This window comes from Carassius auratus, unplaced genomic scaffold (genome assembly GCF_003368295.1).
Source record: "Carassius auratus strain Wakin unplaced genomic scaffold, ASM336829v1 scaf_tig00216099, whole genome shotgun sequence".
Lineage (NCBI taxonomy): Eukaryota > Metazoa > Chordata > Actinopteri > Cypriniformes > Cyprinidae > Carassius > Carassius auratus.
Window position 1 is genome coordinate 115,544 of NW_020528408.1, and position 21,508 is coordinate 137,051.

The following is a 21,508-nucleotide window of genomic DNA, read 5'->3' on the forward strand; positions in this document are numbered from 1 at the left end:
TGTAGGCTACTCTGCAGTTTCAGGAAACAGTCCTCCATAAAATGTGTCGCACAGTGTCACAGACTGCGGCCTTTAGTGAGGAACGGCCGGCGGACTTGAGAACAGCGCAGCTAGCAGATTTGACAAAGGAGCAGCTGGTGTGCTTGTGGCAACCACATGTGATGACACGAGCTGGACTCCATTTAGTCCACAGTGAAAGCCGATCTGGCGAACCACAGTGCAAAGTTGATGTATATCCTCAGCGACCAGCATGGATCAGCTCCAGGCATGACAAAGCAGATATCGTCCTATTTTGGAAGGTCAAAGTAGTTTCACATTTACAATGAAACACACAGCATCTCCACAACATGGTGGCGTCAGCAACAATAATACAGTGAGAATCAAAGTAATGACTTCTTTATTTGTGTGAACATTTGGGCAGTATTATGCAAATCTTCCCACATACTGACGTAGACATGGGAGAATGTTTAAATGAGCCATTTTAGGGGGGCTTGGACAAGTCTTAAATTTTTTAAGAATATCTCTTTGGATTTGACACTGTAGTCTTTGCAATTTACAGTAGTCTTTGCAACTTTACATATCTTCTGTATGCATGAAAAGCTTGTAACACTCCAAAGAGAAAAAGTGCATCATTTTTGGAGAAGTAATTATGCTGTATGTGTGTTTTTCACACCTAGTGTAACATGACACACCTTAGTGCTCAATAAAAAAAAATGTATTGAGCCGTTTTCACTCTCCCCTTAAGATAAAACGCATGAAAGAAAAGCTGATTTGCAGTTCACAGGGGTTGTGAGATGCTGGAAAAACACTGAGATGTGTATCTGTGTCTCATCTTACATTTCTAAACATAATTCTTATTTCTAATTAACTCAATTCTTTAATATTTTGTCATAACCTAATTTTAATGTGCAAAAGGGATGTTTAGTTACTCCATTTGTTTAAATAATTTTTGTTGCAATTAACTGAAAATAAGCATGCCTTTCAGATGACTTTATGGGAAGGGTAAACTATGTTGAAATTAAGCAATACTTTATGTCTTCTGGAGCAAGGTGGAAAAAGCGGCGAATTGTTTAATGTTCTGATAAAACGCCTACTGTGAGTACACCCTAGTAATTAAGGTCCTTTGTTACAGAATGTTGAAGTTTCAGGGTTTGCTATTGTGATGATGAGTGTTTTCTGGACACTTTACTGTGAAAATACTAGCTTAGTAAGTTGCAAAGAACATACAGTATGTTAAATTTGCATTTAGCAGGCTAGTTTGTCCCACTGCTTTCCACATGTAGGTGAAAAACACTTCAATTTGTTCCCTGCTGAAAACGTGCCAAATGAACTTTGAACTGCTGCTAAGGAACAATAGGCAATAATGTTTTGCTAAGAGAAATGTGTGTACAATAGGATTAATCACTGAAATGATGTTTATAATTGTATATGTATATTCTTGACAGTTATCAATACAGGTAAGTTAATTTACTGCTTTTTATTTCATTAATAAGTCCATTGATACATGTGTGAATTAAACCAGTTGAAAGAGCTCATATGCCAACATGTTTTCTCTAAGGTCAGAACTGCAAATAAATTTCTGATCAGTAAAATACATAAACAACCTTAAAATAAGACTTAAGTGGCATAAAAAAAAAAAAAAAATGTGTTTTCACACATAGGGTAGAGTGGGATGAAACGGCCCCTACTTTTTACCACTAAATAAACCACAAGATAAACTTAATATAAATGTTTATTGGACTACGCTTAGGGGTGCTCCGATCAAGATCGGCCGATCGTTAATGCGCATCTCGTCAGTAAAGCCGGTTATCTAATCAGCGGTTAATTCCATCCGGTGCGTGATTTGACATAGAGCAGGGCTGCGTTCAGCCCCGACCAAACGTTGCACAATGTTTTTTAAACAGAAACGGTGATGCGTTGAACACACTGTTCTGATGAGGCAAGAGTTGCAACTATGGCAGCTGAGAAGGCCATTCTTTGGTTTCTTTGTGAAGAATTTTCGGAGCCATCTATTTAGCCTCACATACTAACTTTATTTGTAGTTCATACGGTTTTAATACTCTGTATTTTCTTTCTCATTTTAGGAAAAGTACTTAATTACCATTGTTTATTTCTATACCAAATGTCATACACTTGCATTGAAGCTAAAAATATAAACAACTACATCATTATGTTGATATCCTATATTTTTACAATAAAACTTACGACAAACATGTCTTCTAATATCCTCAGTTGTTGCGAGCTGCAACGAACACATTTGTACATTATTTTCCTTGAAGCCATTGTGCGAGTTCACTTTAATACCGTGTGCTTTATATACATGTTGCTGCTGATTGGACTGCAGTTCTGACACACCCACCCAAACAAGAGAAAACGCATCTCAAACCCCGTTGCACACCTGTGCACGCCGTTTCCAGGAAGCATGACGTTCAATCCGGAAACCGTAGCAAAACGTTGCGCACCGTTTTGAACTTGAACATGCCCCAGCTGTTACTACACAGAGCCGTTGTTAACTGAGAAGATGCGCCAAAAAAACGCTGAAAATGAAGTGGATTTGCACATCTTCTCAGTTAACAACGGCTCTGTGTAGTAACAGCTGCTCTATGTCAAATCACGCACCTGATAGAATTAACCGCTGATTAGAAAACCGGCTTTACTGACGAGATGCGCATAACGATCGGCCGATCGTGATCGGAGCACCCCTAACTACGCTGGCAAGAGTGATGTAGAAGCTTTCACCATGAAGCTTACACTGGTGATGTAATGGAGAGAGAAAACGGATTTCAGTAAATTATCTAATTTATAGTAGTAAGTAAAAAAATGTTTTAAATCGTGTTGTTTTGTAGAACATCACAGTTATACATGATATGAGAACAGCAAGGCCTGTAGATAGGGATTGCGTGTTAGCTAATAAAAATTAATATAATTATAATATATTTATAGAGGGTTTTCACCGACGTCACGTTCTGGGCGGTAAGCCGGATGCGCGGCCATTGTGGAGGTACTCCTTAAAAAACTGCGTATTAATTAATTAATGCGTATTTGATACGCAAACCGTATAAACGATTCAGTTCGATTTGGTGAACTGGTTCAAAAAGATCTGGTTACATCGAATGATTCGTTCGCGAACCGGATACGACAAACTGCTTTGTTTTGAACTCTCTCACACAACAGACACGGAAGAGAAGACAATGCTGAATAAAGTCGTAGTTTTTGCTATTTTTGGACCAAAATGTATTTTCGATGCTTCAAAAAATTCTAACCGACACTCTGATGTCACATGGACTACTTTGATGATGTTTTTCTTCCCTTTCTGGACATGGACAGTATACTGTACACACAGCTTCAATGGAGGAACTGAGAGCTCTCGGACTAAATCTAAAATATCTTAAACTGTGTTCTGGAGATAAACGGAGGTCTTACTGGTTTGGAACGACATGAGCGTAAGTTATTAATAACATAATTATGATTTCTTTGGTGAACTATCCCTTTAAAGCTTCCTAAATGCATCTACATTCTGAAGGCCAAATAAAGTGCTTTTGCTTTGAATATTGCTTTGACTTGAGACTGTAGTCTTTGCAACTTTACAATTTCATTATGCACCAACAGCTTGTAACACTCCAAAGAGAAAGGAAAAATTTTAATCGCATAATATGACCCCTTTAATAGCAAAACAAAAACTACTTACTTTATTAAAGGTCCCATTATTCCCGCTTTTTTGAAGCTTTGATTGTGTTTACAGTGTGCAATATAACATGTGTTCATGTTTCGCGTGTAAAAAAACATAGTATTTTTCACACAATTAACCTATCTGTATACCGCTGTTTTCACTGTCAAAAACGGGCTGATGACTTCCTTGTTCTATAAAGTCCCTCCTTCAGAAATACGTAACGACTTCTGATTGGGCCAGCGGTTCCTGTGTTGTGATTCAACAGCGGCTTAGAGCACGCGGCCCTCCTGGAAAGGTGAGTGGACTAGAACGCACGTGCTGGAGATGTACTTATAATCACAGGAGCATTTTTACTGACGAGATGCGCATGAAAATCGCATTCGTTTTTTTGCACAGCTCTTTAACATCTAGTTAACAAAGCTAAACAGCGTTGCCCCTTGTGTAATAAGTTACAGAAACTGTTAAACGCACCAACTTAAATAATAATATACACTTACCAGTTGTGGTCCATAAACAATGCCTTCTCCAGACAAAGAGAGAACTGCTTCATCTTTCAAGAATAATCTTTGTGCGAATCCGGCATTAAACTGATTGAGATTGAGGAAGTTTTCCTCAGCAAAAGGTGCTGCACATAGTTTTACATGTGGATCATAATTTTCGGGAACCAAGTTAAACATCAATTGTAACCATTAATCTCCAAGTACAGCATCCCTGGGAAGCCCAAACAAAGATGATTGGACTCTGAGATGAAAATAACAGCGTTTCAACGCAGCTCTTCCTTCTTCTCCGTCGGAGCACAAGACCACACCCCCCTTTTTGTGAATTCATGTGGGCGGAGGTTAGTAAAAAAACTGTTTTAGTGACGTCATTACTGCAGGAACTAGAGGGCTGTAGTCCAAACGGGTCGTTTTTTGTAGGCGAATTCTGTTAAGTAAAATATCTCGCTTGGCATTGAACTTTGGGCTTTATATTATTTATACTCTAACAAGAACATTACACACTAACTAAAGTTTAAAACATGGGATCACGAAGAAGGGGACCTTTTAGCCAACACAGTTCCACTGTCCAATCTGTCTGTAGTACTTATTTACCGGTTATTAATGTTACTTTTTTTATTTCATTTTTTTACCCATCTCAATTTCCAATGTGGCTGAATCTGACCCAGGATCCTTCAGTCAGTCTGTAGTTTTCAGTGTGCTGGTGTTTATATGTGTTGTTTGTTTTCATCATGCTCTCATCATATGGAGGAAGAGACAAGCTGCTGGTAAATGTTCTTTAAAGTCCAATTCGTTTAATTTAATGCTCACTTAAAAGAGAAAACCAAACATCAGTTCCTTTAGACACCATATGCCCTTTCTGTGTGTGAGTGAGTGAGTGTGTGTGTGTGTGTGTGTGTGTGTGTGTGTGTGTGTGTGTTTGTATTCCTATGAAGATGCTTTGCCACCCCATAATCCTGATCAGCTGCAGAAAGGAACTACCACTCAAAATACACACACAATGATGGACATATTTACTGAAATATTGACTGAAATCAAGATTATTTAAATATTATCATATATATATATATATATATATATATATATATATACATAAATATTATTAGATTATTTAATATATCTCTCTTTTGCCATGAGTTAGTTATGCATAAAGTTATACTAAAAAAAACAGTGGTTGGTTATATGCATAGTTAAAATTTCAGGTTTCTGAGATGAATGCAAGTGATATCCATGCAAGTAAAATTTGACAATTTAAAGAAATTTTTTTTTGAAATTGTATTATAATAAGACATGCATAATGCAATCATGAAAATTTCAAAAAGTCTTTCAGTACTAATGAAATACATATCGAGATGGTTGCTGTAATGACACTTGCAATGACAACCCATTTGCAAGACCTGAATGGGCAGTAGCAGGAAATAATACTGTACAAGATATTTATTTGAGGCCACAAATCTTTCAATTTTTTTCTTGTTCTGAAACTAAAAAGAGAAACAAATTAAAGTTCAGATATAATGTGATTTTAATTTATTTTGTTGCTAAATGTAGAAATAACATTGTATTAAGTTATTTTTATACATTTCAAATAAACACTAAGAAACTTACTTGAAGTAGGTGAATATCCAATTTGATGTGAAGTACTGGAGACTGGTCCTTGAAGAAGAGTTACACCATGATAAAGGTTAACTTTTTTATTTGATTTGATCTTCTATAGCCTGTTATTTTTTTCCCAGGTGCAATAAACATTAGGTTGCTTTTCTCTAAAAGCATTAAAGAGCAGGTCATATGGTATTTTAAAGTGTCCTAATATTGTGTTGGACTCCCCTACAACAGGATTAAGAGCATCTAAGGTCAGAAAACATTGTCATTTTCTCAGAATATACATTTAATATTAGAGTCATTTGCTAATGATTAGGAGATGATTAGTTCCAAGCAAGTTCGGAGCAAACCCCTCCCTTCCTGTAACTTAATCTGCTCTGATTGGTCAAGCCTGTTGTGATTGGCACAGAGAGGAGTCACTGAGCCAGTAAGCTATAGCTACCATTGACAAAACACCTTAAAAAAACAATAATATAGTGCTACAATATAGTGGTACACTTTCAGTTCATTGCTCAATGCAATGATACCTTCAAAATGGTGCCTTTGTGACGTCACACATAATAAACGACTGACAAATACCGATTTCACAATGATTATAAAGTCTGTGTGCTACACTACATTCTTTATTATTAAAAGAAGTACTTAGAACAACATCAGTCTACAATAATTAACACATTCTTAGGAATAGGTTCACTACTACTTCAGAACTACTTCAGTTAGACGTGCCTGGAATCCTAAAGCTGCACTAGGTATACATCACATATCAGCACAAAAACATTTTTAAAGCACTCAGTTGAAAATGTACATAACGTATTAGTCCAATCTTAGAAAGAAGATTATAAATCAGCGAAGATAAAAGCCAAGATTAGAAAAGCAGTTCTTGGTAAAATGACATGCACACAACAAAAGGTTGTAATTGTATTTCTTTGGTATCCTTGAACACAGCCTCTTCTCAACACCATGTAAACACACTAATAACGGAAGTATTTGTGGGAAGGTCAGACTCTGTTCATATTTTGCGGACAGGTGGGGATTATACAAATGTGTCACCCAGTGACATTTACCGGTAACAGGCAAAAGATTCGAAAATAGAACGAAAATAAAACTCGTCAAAGCGATTCAGAACCAACTCTCAATCTCTTTTGAGAGAAAATATCTTTATCATGCACTTTCTTGATTAAAAACTTTGCAGGTTGTTTTCATTTAAGGATAGCTACATTCTAAACCGCAATAGAGGTATTTTTCAAAAACCCATATGACCTGCTCTTTAAGAATGAAAACTTTCTACAGATCATTTACCAACAGCTCGTCTCTTCCTCCACTGGATGAGTGCAGTTATTATGAGAACAGCCACACACATGGACAGCAGCACACTGATAATTATAGACAGAGCGGATGATCCAAAGTCAGTTTTTTCTAGATCCTCATCTGTGTTAAAAAAACAAAAACAAAAAAAAACAAGAAAATCAGTCAGAAAATAAAAGTTTAAACTTTTGAGATTTAGATTTTGACTTACATGAGGAAACAATTTATATGAAGAAACAGATTTGCACTGTTACAGCTGGAGCAAGCTTAGTTGTTGGACCTCAGATGAGCAATATACAAATAAACGTGAACTGAACACACTGTATATATATGGAAAAAAAAGTTAGATTGTTTGCTAGTTTTCTTTACCAAAAGCAATGTCCAGTTTGTTGTCCAGGTCTAGGTAGTTTGCTGTGCATTTGTAATATGTGTCATGTTGCTCTTCTTCATTGATCACTAAACTCTTCCTCATCTGGTACGTTCCGTCTCCATTGGGCAGAATCTCTCCTCCTGTGATCTGATCATCATCCACAGGCTGACCATCTCTGAACAGGGTCAGGTTAATGTGACGGGGGTAAAAACCAGTGGCCAGACAGCTGATCTGAAGCCCTTGAGAGTCTGTAAGAGGCTTTCTAAAGAGTCTGACCTTGGGTTTCACTTTGGAAAGGAAGGTTAGAAAGAGTAGACAGTTATTTGACAAAATTATATGCATAATTTCTTTATATATGGTAATAAGAGTCTTTGTAAAATATCTGAAACATTTAGGGCCCTATAATACACCCGGCACAATGCAATGCAAGGCGCAGCACAAGTGTTTTCTAGTTTCAATCCGGCGCTGTTCGCATTTTCCAACTTACATCTTCGCATCACAGTGTTCTTTTCTTTTTCCAGGAATGCCCGCAAAGTCTTCATGCAAACAGGGTGATAAATATGTTCATACAGAAACTTCACATGAATCCATTCCACCTGACCCATGCCTTTTATTCTCATCCATGGTAAATTAATTTGCATAGTTCTTTTTACCACATCAAAGGTGAACTCTTCAGTATTTTGTCCATTAAAAGCATCCAATGAAAGAAACAAACCTGGCAGATCATTGTCAAGCAATTCACATCCAACACGTTTCTGATAAACATGCAAACCTTAAAATGGATAGGAATCAAACAGGTTAGTTTTCACTGGCATAGTGAAATAAAACACTTTTTTATGATTATATAATAGTTTTACTTATATTACTTCAAATATTACTTCTTTAATAATAATTTAGCTTCTAAAAAGAGCTTGAGAAAATCTATTATGAGCCATAATGTGATAATTGTTATATAACTCGAAGATATGTTCCCAAAAAACAAACAAACAAAAACAACAACAAAAATGTAATGGTAACAAAATTGATAGGGTTGCACTTACCATCTGTGCAATTATGGTGGTCCTTAAGATAAAATGTTCGATCTTTCATGATGTCATATATATCACTGAATATACTACCCGCATTGTCATCACTTGAATTACTCTGACTGCGGTGGACAGCTTTCAAAGATACTGAGTCATAGTACATCACTTCCACATCATCTAGCATCAGCACAAGAGTGAACTCAGGAAACTGTGTCTGTCCAGCAATGTATGTGGCAAAAACCATCAGCGAATGAGAACCTGTGGGAACATGGTCAAGGATAACCTTTTCTGACTAAGCAGACACATTTATATTACTTAGCCACACCATACATTAAAAAAATAAAATTAATTAAATAAAAAATAAAAAGAAATACCAGTAAGATGTTTGATTATAACTGCTCATTTAGGGTATCCAGGTCTCAGTTCTTTAGTGTGAAAAAGTGAAAGAAGTATGGAGTGGCTGTTTCAGTAGTTGTCCTAAAAGTCAGCTGCAAAAATTATTATTTGATCCTGGCCACAATTGGGAGTCCCATCAGTAGAACATTACAGTAGTCTCGAAACTACAAAAGCTTGGATGAGGAACAGTGTTGTTGTAAAGTGCAAACTACTAACACAACTATGCCATATGCATTATGTATCTTGATATCATATAATAATAATTTAATGTAGAATGCTGGATTATGTTGTAACCTGTAACATGGGGTTTGGGTTTTGCTTCTTGTTTAGGTTTTCTGCTCTTTTATTTTGATATTATGATTCTGTTCATGTCAGGCCTGTTCATACCGAATCAAGTCTGTTCATACCAAGTCAAGTCTGTTCAAGCCTGTTCATGCCGAGTCAAGTTTGTTCAGTCTATTCAAGTCTGTTCATGCCAAGACAAGTCTGTTCAAGTCTGTTCATGCCAAGAAAAGTCTGTTCAAGTCTGTTCATACCGAGTCAAGTCTGTTCATACCAAATCAAGTCTGTTCATGCCGAGTCAAGTCTGTTCAAGTCTGTTCATGCCAAGACAAGTCTGTTCAAACCGAGTCAAGTCTGTTCATACCAAATCAAGTCTGTTAATGCTGAGTCAAGTCTTTTCATGCCGTGTCAAGTCTGTTCAAGTCTGTTCATACCAAGTCAAGTCTTTGTTTGTATTTTGTATTACTTTGAACAACTCCCCTTCATTAAATAACCTTCTCTGACTCTGCACCAGATCTTCTCAGAGATTTATTTGATCAAATGTATGTGCAGAATCTGGGTTTATAGCCCAAGGCTGATGTGTCTGCTGTATACCTGTGCTATCAAAAGAGGAAGTACACGTCAAATGTCACCTATGATGTCATAGACCTACACTTCCAAAAATAGTTTGATTCTGTCTGTCTCACTTGCTATAAATAAATAAATAAATAAATAAATAAATAAAGATAATCTACTCTCCCCAAAAAAGAATGTATAGTGGCATAATAAATAATTAAATTATTTTGTAAGAAATATTTTTGTTTTCAAGGAGGTTTCACAAAACTGTAAAACATTAAGTTCTCCTTTTTAGTTCCCCTTTTTGTTGGATAAAAAATAACACTCTTTTGGCATTTTGTCTATAAATGGACCATAATGAGATTAAATACATACTTAACATTGAAACAAACTAAGCTATTATCAAATAAAGATATTACTGAAATTATTATCAAATTAAGATATTTCTGAAACTTTAATTTGATTTACTCATGTAATATGAACCATTAAGTTTATATACTGTAATCTAGCCAGAGACAGGAAAATTAATAAGTACCCAAGATACCCCCTCTCATGCGTAGAGTAGTCAAAGGGCCCATGTGCACATCATGATCACAAGAATAGCTGTAAACTGACTTACCTGCTTTAACAGCTGTCAAATATGACAAAAGACACATAAGAGATTTCATTCTGTCAGTAAATGAATCCCCGCACTTTGGGTATGAGCTTGTTGTTAAGTGTTACAGACTTTCAACTACAAATTAAAGAAGTGACTTGAGCTAGTGTTTGGAATGTTTTGCTGGTTTTACCGGTCTTTCCAGTCTCGGTTAAAAAAGTGAGATATGCTAAATATCTCATTGCTGTTCATTTTCAATCATAATTTTTGTCTGTTTATCTTTAATCATTTAATATTTTTGTAATGCAGATTACTTAAGAAAATAATGGATTTTTGTGATCATGAAAGACTGTGTAAGAGTAGTCTCAGCTAGGGATATGCCGGTATCTAATTTTCCTGTTGTGGTTAATTGATTATGATTTTATCACGGTATATGGTATTATCACGGTATAGACAATTTTGTTTTAAAAAAATTGGTCATAATACAGTATAACAGGTTAAATAACTTTTTCTTATAACAAAAATAACTAAACATTTAAAACAAAGCAATACAGAAAAATATATAAAAGTTAAATGTTTTACACATTAAAGTGCAAAAGAACTATAAAAACCAATAGGTATCGACTTCCACGATGAAGGGTCAATTGGAGTCAGGATGGACCAGGAGTGGGGCAGTCGTAAATGCCTTCTTGAGGGAGTTGAAGGCATCTGTGGCGGCTGGAGTCCAGGAGAGTGATTTGGGTTTATTCCAGAGTAGGCTAGTGAGAGGGTTGGTGATGGCACTGTAATTTTGGATGAAATGTCTGTAGAAATTGGCAAATCCTCTTGATGGAGTATTCCGGTTTGGAGGATAATAGGACCCACACTATGACGCACACATCTTCTACTCAAAGGCCTTCCAGTAATTGTGTGGACCTGGTAGGCTGACGGTGTTGCCGTGGTAGCGAGTTTGAATTGACGGCAGAGGGCGCCGGAGATGAAGTTGCCGGCTGACCCAGAATCGAGGGGGGCGGACACTGGAAGAGAGATGTCAGCGGCAGTAAGTGTCACAACAGTGCTGAGTGGTTTCATTTGATACTTCGAAGGAAGAATGGCACTCACCATGGGACGACGGGCATACAGAGATGATATGCCCCGGGGATGCACAATGGGGCATAGATTCTGGGCCAGCCGTCTTTGTCTTTCAGCCGCAGTGAGTCGATAGGAGTTGACTAGCATAGGTTCTTTGGCTGGTTCTGGGGAGCTGACGGCCTCTGGTCGGCAGAGTGGTGAGTTGGAGTATGCCTGGCCCTGGTGCTCTTCTAGGTATGCAAACAGGTGGTGAAGTGGATGGAGAGTTGAATGAACCGTTCAAGCCTGATGGTATCCTCGTATGCAGTGAGATGCAAGCCTAACCTGATTTTACCAAGTGAGACATGTTCCTGGGACAACATCGTTGTTGACCCTGGAACAACATTGTGATTAACCAATCAGATTTGAAGAACCAGTTTATAGATTTTGTGAAGTTTATGCTTAAAATCAGTGTTTGGTGCTTGTACATCAGTGTCATTCATCTATCATTTCCTCTGATTTTAGGGATTACTCATGGTTAAGGTTAGGTTTAGGTGTAGGGATATGGTTAAGAATATATTTTTGGAGTAAAATGTTGTTCCAGGGTCAACAAAATATGTTGACCTAGGAACACATCGGACTTGGCAAAATCAGGACGTGCGAGATGCAACTGCACTCGAGGTTCCAATCCCTGACATACTACTGACATACTACTTGCTGACTACTGATAGGTAGTCAGCAAGGCCTGTTCGTTCCATCCACTGGTGGCCGCTAGAGTCCTGAACTGAAGAGCATATTCAGTGACAGACATTTTTCCCTGTTTAAGGCTATGAATCTTCTCACCGATAGATGAGTCCCAAGCTGGTCTGCCAAAAACTTATCGGAAATGGTCGATGAAGCTGGAATAAGACTGGATAACTGAGCGGTTGCATCTCCAGGACCAGCGAGCATTGAAGTAGAAATTCGCTGCAATACTCCGCCGAACCAGAATAGGGCACCGGCTTGGCCATGGGACTGGCGAGCACGGCAGGTGAGGAAGTGCTGGAGTTGTTGGCGGAAGTGCTCACAGGTGCCGGGGATGCGGGTAGAGTGGACCAGGTTTTGGAAGGGGTCCGTGAGGCTCATGCTTGTGCCGATCGGTGTTGGTCCTGTCTTCTGTTACGGAATACTACCGGAGGCTGAGGATAACAGAAAGACAGTTTTATTCAGGCACAAGCAGAGGAGCGGGTAGTGCTGGGTAAAGTGATGTAGGGGAAGGCTGTGATGAATGGATCCGTACTAGAGGGGTAGAGATGTCGAAGGAGGGAGGTGTACCACACACACACGCACGGAGATGACTGGGAACTTCTGGAGATCGCTGGAGAGAGGTAAGTAGAGATAAAGTTAGTCCTCAGAGTGAGCATAAAGGTAAGACCTTGTTGCGAACGAGACTGGACGCTGACCGTGTGTGTGTGGTATTTGTGATGCAGAGTTGATTGAATGTTGATGAGGGTCAGGTGGAAGTGATCAGTACTCAGGTGAGGGCGTGCGCTGTGATTGGAGGGAGGTGGAACCTGGCGTGTCTGTAACAATAATTATAAATGGTTGGGTATATATAATAATTAGGCCTATAGTAAAGCATTATTAGATTATAAAAAATTAAACCTACTCTTTGCACTAACACAAAAATCTGCAATGCAAAAATGTGTTTTATAAACTAAAATTACTTACACACACAGTAGTAAATACACACACACCCCCAGAGCAGTGGGAAGCCATTTTGCTGCGGCATCCAGGGAACAGCTGGGGGTTCAGGGTCTTGTTAAAGGTGGTATTGAAGGTAGAAGAGAGCGCTATACATTTACTCCCACCACCTACAGTACAATCCCTGCCAGACCTGAGACTCGATCCCGCAACCTATGAGTTATAAGTCCGACTCTCTATCCATTAAGCCACGACTGCCACTGTATAGAAGGTTCCTACCTAAGCCCACCCCTAAACAAAACACAACTAAGTTAAATATCTCTGTTTTATTGAAAATATGCTTATTTGTTATACAGGTTTTCCAAAAAGATTTGATTAATTGATGTTAACAATTAAGATATAAACATGAGAAAACACCAGACAAGCTACATTTATAGCGGAAACATAAAGAAGGAACACAGTACATTCAAAATCAAGGAACTTCTGTTGCTTCTCAGTACAGAAAAGTAAAAAAGAGACTGATATTTTCTGCTTGTTAGCAACTCATTCTGTTGGTAAGTCTTTCAAATTCAAATGTTGAAAAAGATTGTGTATAACATCATATTAAAGTTAATTTAGAAATAAATAATATGTTAAAATATTATATGTACATTCATAAATATAATGGGTGAGCTGACAGATCAAAACTACAAAAGCTTTATTAAGGCCTCATCAAGATATGTCAGCCGATAATAATGAAAATTCTGAACACAACAAGATTATTTGACTTTTTAAGATATACCAATTTTTTAAAATTTGTAAACATTCATAAATTCACAATTAATGTTATTTGAGATGTTAACCTCACTAGAATTAATTAACAATCTGCTACATTTCCAGCTAAATATTGTTTGGAGTTTAAAAACAATTGTGCATTTCCTCACTATAAAACATAGGTGTTCTAATAACCTTTATTTAACATAAATTTTTACAATTATAGGCTTAACATAACATAACATATAATTTTGATTATAATTGCATGTGCTCCGAATAGCCATTTCTAATCTGACTGCGTGAAGAACCCGGAAGCGTGACTGCTGCTTGTTTTGTGATGTCACGATAAATACATTTCACCAATGACCATATTTAAACTTCCTCCTTCAGATGCGGTCACTGGGCAAAACTCCAATATTTCCAGCCAGCAGCTCAAGTGAAACTGAAAGAAAAATAACACACCTTGTTTATCCGAACAGGTGTTTGATCATTTCATTGTTAATAATAAATTTATTCTTATTCATTGTAAAATAACAAATTACAGCAAGATAGACAATATTATGGCTATTATGACACTTACTGGCTGCCCTGTAGGGATGGAAAAATATTTGGGACTTCGTTCAGCGTCTTCTCGTCGGAGATTACCTCCATGAGCAATGCCAACGTCCTGATGTCTGTAAAAGCGCTCCCACGAAACAAGTTTGTTACACACAAACATTCTTGATGTGTCAGGAGCTGATGGCCAACCCACCGCCTGCAGCCACAATCTAGCTCTGTCAGTATCTCGGGGGAACCAGTGCAAACCTGTCAAATTCTTACACCGAGCAAACAAACACCTGCAACCCATTCTGAATTCAGAGCCAGTCTGGCATCAACTTTGTTTATAGGAAAAGGTCACATGACCGAAACCAAGTCAAGCAAACACAGGCAAAGTCAGATTAATATGCTGCATGAAACATATACTGTAAAAGACAACAGTCATCTTCAGAGAATGGGATAACTGTTCAGTATCCTCATACAAAACATTTATTGTTTTTATCAAACAGGTGGCTTTTCCTGTTTCTTACACTTTACAGTAAGGTTTAATTGTTAACATTTAATACATTTATTATCATAAATTAAGAATGAACAACATTATTACAGTATTTAATATCTATTATTTATATACAGTGTTTTTTTCAAATAAAAATGAAAAAAAACAATGTTCAAAATGTTCAAAATAAAAATGATACAACTTTTAGCATGCTGTAAATAGAAATTAAACAGAAACACGGGTCTGTCATGATCCTGCCTCAAGACTAGAGAAAAGTCAGGACATGAAGGCAGAATCATGACAGTGCAGTATTGTTCATTGCTGACATTTACTGAATTCATAAATGTTAAATACTTGAAACAATATGATACGGAAGTTCTAAGCGGCCATGCATTATAATTTTTTCTTTCTTGTTTTCTTGTTATAACGACTTAATTTTCTCTTTATCTCGACATAACGAAGTTCATTTTCTCGTTATAACGACTTAATTTTCTCTAAGAAGTTACAAAACTGCGCCAGCAGGTGGCACTATAAACCTGAATATGACTGATGGGGTGTTGTATACTATCCACTTTACTGTATGCGGACCTTCCTCGTGATCGCTATAATTTGTGCAGTCTTGTTCATTACTGACATTTAATTAGTTCATAAATGTTAAATGCTTGAATCAATATGAATATTTTGTGTATTAAGTTCCTGCTAGATGCATGAGTTTCACCAACGCGTTCTGTGTCATAAAATAACTGCTTATCAAAACCAAGGTTGACATCCCTGTATTCTGTTTATCTACAGTAGGACGGGATTTAACGATGTAGGCTGATGTGCTTCTTTGCCTTATTACTAATCTTTATTGTTAACCATATTAATGAGAGATGTGATGTATATGTAAAATCCATAGGCTAATTTAATTCAGTTTAGTTCTATAATGTTGTAATCGTTTTTTTCTACACACACACACACACACATACACTACATGTACACGTGAATGCTCTTTTCAAAGTCGTGGCCTAATGGTTAGAGAGTCGGACTCCCAAACGAAAGGTTGTGAGTTCGAGTCCCGGGGCCGGCAGGAATTGTGGGTGGGGGGAGTGCATGTACAGTTCTCTCTCCATCCTCAATACCACGACTTAGGTGCCCTTGAGCAAGACATCGAACCCCCAACTGCTCCCCAGGCGCCGCAGCATAAATGGCTGCCCACTGCTCTGGGTGTGTGCTCACAGTGTGTGTGTGTGTGAGTGTGTTCACTGCTCTGTGTGTGTGCACTTTGGATGGGTTAAATGCAGAGCACAAATTCTGAGTATGGGTCACCATACTTGGCTGAATGTCACGTCACTTTACTTTAAACAGAAGCTTGTAACACACATGATATCTGCCACATCATATAATGACTACTACAAATTACAAATTATATATAATTTTATTTCAAATAAAGGGAAAATGAAACTGAGTTTAATCCAAGCAGCTCTAATGGCGCGGTGTTGCCATTTAAACATGTTAATTACAAAAACAAAACCTTCGTTGTACTGTCTCTGGAAAAATAAACAGTGATTGATCAGCCTTTATTTATGTACAGTATTGTAGACGTTATTACCTAGGCGAAGCAAAACTTGTTGAAATATAGGCTACAGTAAGAGCGCCTGCATTGTTGTCCATCAGATGCTGTCAAAGTTGAGTTCGTTACTATAGCAACAGTAAAACTGTCATGTCATTATAACGAGAAAACCATCTCTCATTATGTCGAGATAACGAGAAAAATAAGTCGTTATAATGAGAAAACGACTTTCGTTATGTCGAGATAACGAGAAAATTAAGTCGTTATAACGAGAAAACAAAAAGGAAAAAAATTATAATGCATGGCCGCTTAGAACTTCCGTAATATGATTATTTTGTGTATTAAGTTCTTGCTAGATGCATGAGTTTCACCAATGTCACGCTGTCGAGTTTCTGTTTCCCTGGGTGTCCACTAGTGGGCTCCCTTCCCCTTTAGACACTTCACCATAGGCACTAGAGGTGCGTTCCATTCGACAGGGTCCCTACGCAGTGTCCACTACTCCCTACTCCCTGAGCACGGTATATCAGTTGAAGTGGACTTCACTGACAATAACCGCTCATTTGGAACGCCCTGCAAACGTCATCAAAGAAAGTCAACGATGGGGTCGCGCAGATTATGATATAACCTAAATATATAGGACTACATTAATATTTACATTTTTATTTACAATCACATTTAAAATATGTACACTATACAATAAAAAAAGAAAAAAACATTGAGTACTATATAATGAAAAACGTATGTTTATTATACACTTTGACTATTGCTGCTATCACTTGACCATTAACAGAATTGAAGCCCTGCTGTTACTGTCATGCAAATATGAAAATAAACTTTTATTTGGTTGTGTTTTATTTGGTTTGTATATGTGTTTTTAATAAATGTTCATAATTGCATAGCGGTCTTATTCCCTGTGCCCGTGCCCAGTGCCCTTCGAACTGAACATGTTCACTCCCTTAGGATTGGAATCTCACTTAAGATGGCAGAATACCCTGTGAAGTCCACTTCGCAGTACACTTACGGTCGAATGGAACGCACCTTACAATTCCTCTAGTCTGGTCCTGTCTTCACAGTAATTGCACTCCAGTTAATTGCACCAGCCTCCTTATAAATACCAGTCTTTCCCTGTTGTTTATATGGAGTCCTTACCCTTCGTATGTTCAGTCTTCTCGCTTCCCGAGATTCTTCCTTCCTCATATTCTGAGTTCCCGTTCCTATTCCTTTCTTGTTTTTTTTTGTTTGGACTGCATTCTGGTTTGACCCTGGCATGTCTGACAATGAATTTGGATTATCCCCAATAAAGCATACCTGCAATTGGATCTCTCATCTCCCTGTGTTTCACTGGTCGTGAATCGTCACAACCAACGCGTTCTGATAAAATAATTCAGTGATGTTCTATAGTGCATAAGACCAAAGGCAATATCTTTATTGGAGGAAATGCATACAGTCTGGCTGCTGGCCAGTGCGATGTCAGAGTGTCCCCTTTCCAGCGAGGAGTGAGACAGGGAAAAGAACAGCAGGCAGTGTGCATTCTCACTTGTGGCGAACAAATCCACCTCTGCTCTCCTGTAGCGGGTCCAAATCATCCGAACCAACTCGTGGTGCAACCTCCACTCTCCTTGATGAATCCTCCTCGAAAGCATGTCCGCCCCGTGGTTCTGGAGACCGGGGATGTGCACTGCTTTGCTCCCAAAGCAGAACATTTGCTGCTTGCTTGTACAGAGCCCTGAAATGTACGCCTCCTTGGTGATTTATGTATGAGACATAGACACTTTGTCGGTGAGAATCAGTAAATGCCCTGTTCCAGCTGCATTCAATAATCCTTTAAAGCTAGGAACAGGATACTGCGACGCGCAAACGGCCCGGAGTCCATGCCATCTAAGGGACACGAGATTTCAACCATAACTGCAGCTGGCGCATGTGTAGTAAGCCCAAATGACATAGCGCTGCAGCAGATGCCATGAGTCTCATCAGCCTCTGAAATTCCTTCAAGAGAACAGAGTTTCCCCAGTCTTAAATGGCGCAGGGAAGACAAAATGGCAACCGTGCACTCCTGAGAGAGGCGGGCTTGCATCTCCAATGAGTCAAAGCAAACTCCCAGTTACGTTATAGACTGACTTGGAGCGAAAATGCTCTTCTGCATCTTGACACATAGCCCTAGGCACTCCAAATGACGAAGCAGCATGTCTACATGGCTGACTAACATGTTCCGGGACTGAGCTAAAATCACCAAACATTCCGATAGTTGAGAATAAGAATCCCGCTCGCACTGAGAGGGGAAAGTGCTGCATCCATGCACTTCGAAAAAGTGTGTGGGGCCAAAGCCAGCCCAAACAGGAGAACAGAGAATTGGTACACTGTGCCCTCAAAAGTAAACATCAGAAAGTGTTCGTGATGCGGTGCTATCTGAATGTGAAAGTGGTTGAAAGGGTTGGTTCACCCAATAATCAAAATTATGTAATCAATAACTCACCCTCATGTCGTTCCAAACCAGTGAGACCTCCGTTTATCTTCAGAACACAGTTTAAGATATTTTAGATTTAGTCCGAGAGCTCTCAGCCCCTCCACTTAAACTGTGTGTACGGTATACTGTCCATGTCCAGAAAGGTAATAAAAACATCATCAAAGTAGTCCATGTGATATCAAAGGGTCAGTTCGAATATTTTGAAGCATCGAAAATACATTTTGGTCCAAAAATAGCAAAAACTACGACTTTATTCAGCATTGTCTTCTCTTCCGTGTCTGTTGTGAGAGAGAGTTCAAAGCAAAGCAGTTTGTGATATCCGGTTCGCGAACGAATCATTCGATGTAACCGGATCTTTTTGAACTAGTTCACCAAATGGAACTGAATCGTTTTATACGTTTCGCATCTCCAATACACATTAATCCACAAATGACTTAAGCTGTTAACTTTTTTTAATGTGGCTGACTCCCTCTGAGTTCAAACAAACCAATATCCCAAGTAATTAATGTACTCTGTACACTGTACACTGTACACTGACTGAACTGCTGTGAAGAGAGAACTGAAGATGAACACCGAGCCGAAACATTGACTCCTTCTCGATACACAAATGAATCTATGTTTATCTGTTTTATACTACATCTGTCTATGGATTGTATGCAAAAGAGTGTATATGTAAAGCCTGATGTTCAGGTTTTTTTATTGTAAATGCATTGTAAATAAATGTTTGTAGTATTTGCAACAATGTTTTAAAAAGACGAGGACAGTGTTCCTAAGGACAATGTCATGAACTGAGAAATCAAGACTTCCATTGATCTTTTGACATGTAAGAGGTCATTGTGCTATAACAAACATCCTGCAAGTTTCAGTACTCAACTCTTTCTTGAAAGTCTAAAACAGCTTATATTGAAGACAATCTGCCAAACAACATGTTGTTGAAAGTGCCACTTGACGTAATGACGTAATAGTGTGGCTAAACACTGCCTCCACAGAAGATCTATGCCTGCTTCTACATCACTGCCTTTTTAGCCCCACTCTCTGATTTGTGCAGGCAATACATGGCCCCTTTAAGACACAACAACAAAATAGCTAAATATGGGCAAAAAAAAAAAAAAAAAACACTTAAGGAAGTTTGACAGATTAAATTAAAGATCTTTGTCATGCATAGAGGAATCTTTTTTACATTTTGTTCTCCAAAGCAAGAAAGAAAAAGGAACAAATCAGTCAAATGACTGATATGATTTCATCATTCATTGTTATGTTTTGTTTGATTTAAGATGTAGCTTTATTGATGAGAGACCAGACATATTAGATCTACCACAAATAATTACTTTAGTTTATTTAAAAAAAAAAAAAATTAGTTATTACTTGTTAGTTTTCAAATTAATTAGCCTATGTAAAGCTTAGTAACATAATCATTACTGGATTTATGAATAAAACTGCAAACAAGTTCTCTTTGTGGATTGGTCAGTTTTTAATGAAATTCTCTGAGAAGGATCGTTTACAATTGAATGAGACATCGGATGCAAAACTTTTACATGTTGTTAAAACTGAAATATGTCTTGGCAGTGTGTGTATACAACCACCCTATAATGATCAGTGTTGTGCAAGTTACTTCCAAACTGTAATACATTATAGATTACTTATTACTGTTATTTAAATGTAATACTTTACCTTACAATATTACTGTCTCAGAATTGTAATACATTACATTACTCCTAAATTACTTTTGAGTTACTTTCACGAAAATAACAAGGTAGAACTTAAAATTCTAAAATGTAATACAGAGCATTTTACATCCAGTAGAAGGCAATTTGATGTTCCATAATGACTGTGGGCTATCCAGGCTACTAACAATATAGCATATAATTGGCAAAGTGAAGGCTCAAGACAAAAAGAGGATGACAAGACAAATCACAAATAATTAAAGTCTGTTAAAAGTATGGTAGAGGTAAAATTATTATCTGGCAATATCCGTGAATAGCTTGGGTCTATTAATATAAGACACAACATAAGTAAACTCTAATGCCATGACAAGATGCACATTTGTTTTACTTTATTCTCTTTGAATTCAAGAGGTTCACAACACAAAACTGTCATGCACAAAGTGCACATGATGAACATAGCTTAGGCTGTGCTTTAATTATCAAGTATAAAGTGCAATTGGAGGACCAACCCCTTAGCCTCAGTCATTTTAGTCCACGGAACTGAACATATAGGCTAAACATAGCCTAACTGCTTACCACCTCGTGAATGTACAGTCGTCTTCTGCCATCTTCATTAGCCGCTTTTCCACTGGCAAGCGCGACTCGAGCACAGCAGGGGCAGAAATTATGCCTCGCGCCACTCCTGTAAAACCCGCCTTCACTGGACTATGTCACGCAATAACAAAGTTACACCAACAAGAGGGAGATTAATGAAATGTTGCGGTCTCGCAAAGGTGTTTTTTTTTTTTTTTTTTTTTTTTTTTGTAACGCACGCTTTGCTGAAAATGTACCGAGTAAAATATTACTGAAAATTAATTAGTAATGCCTTACACTACTGCGTTACAGGAAAAATTAATAAATTACTGTAATGCATTACTTTTGTAACGCGTTACTCCCAACACTGATAATGATATAATGCTTTTTGCTTTTTGTTGGGGACGTTTTCGTTCACTAGGGGATAAAGTTGAGTCTTATT

General features: G+C 37.8%; 1 protein-coding gene and 1 long non-coding RNA gene across 2 annotated transcripts; both read right to left on the bottom strand.

Moving 5' to 3' along the window:
* Positions 1-5,532: 5,532 nt before the first annotated feature.
* LOC113097058 (uncharacterized) lies at positions 5,533-7,159 on the bottom strand. Its single transcript, XR_003288763.1, has 3 exons — positions 7,066-7,159; positions 5,773-5,820; positions 5,533-5,648 (listed from the first exon to the last, which is right to left on the bottom strand). It is a non-coding gene; the product is annotated as an uncharacterized LOC113097058 (long non-coding RNA).
* Positions 7,160-7,426: 267 nt separating this feature from the next.
* LOC113097052 (major histocompatibility complex class I-related gene protein-like) lies at positions 7,427-9,685 on the bottom strand. The gene is made up of 3 exons (XM_026262280.1): positions 8,482-9,685; positions 7,929-8,213; positions 7,427-7,728 (listed from the first exon to the last, which is right to left on the bottom strand). The coding sequence occupies exons 1-3, from the start codon at positions 8,708-8,710 to the stop codon at positions 7,427-7,429; spliced, it is 816 nt and encodes a 271-aa protein (XP_026118065.1). The 5' UTR covers positions 8,711-9,685.
* Between the last annotated feature and the right edge of the window lie 11,823 nt (positions 9,686-21,508).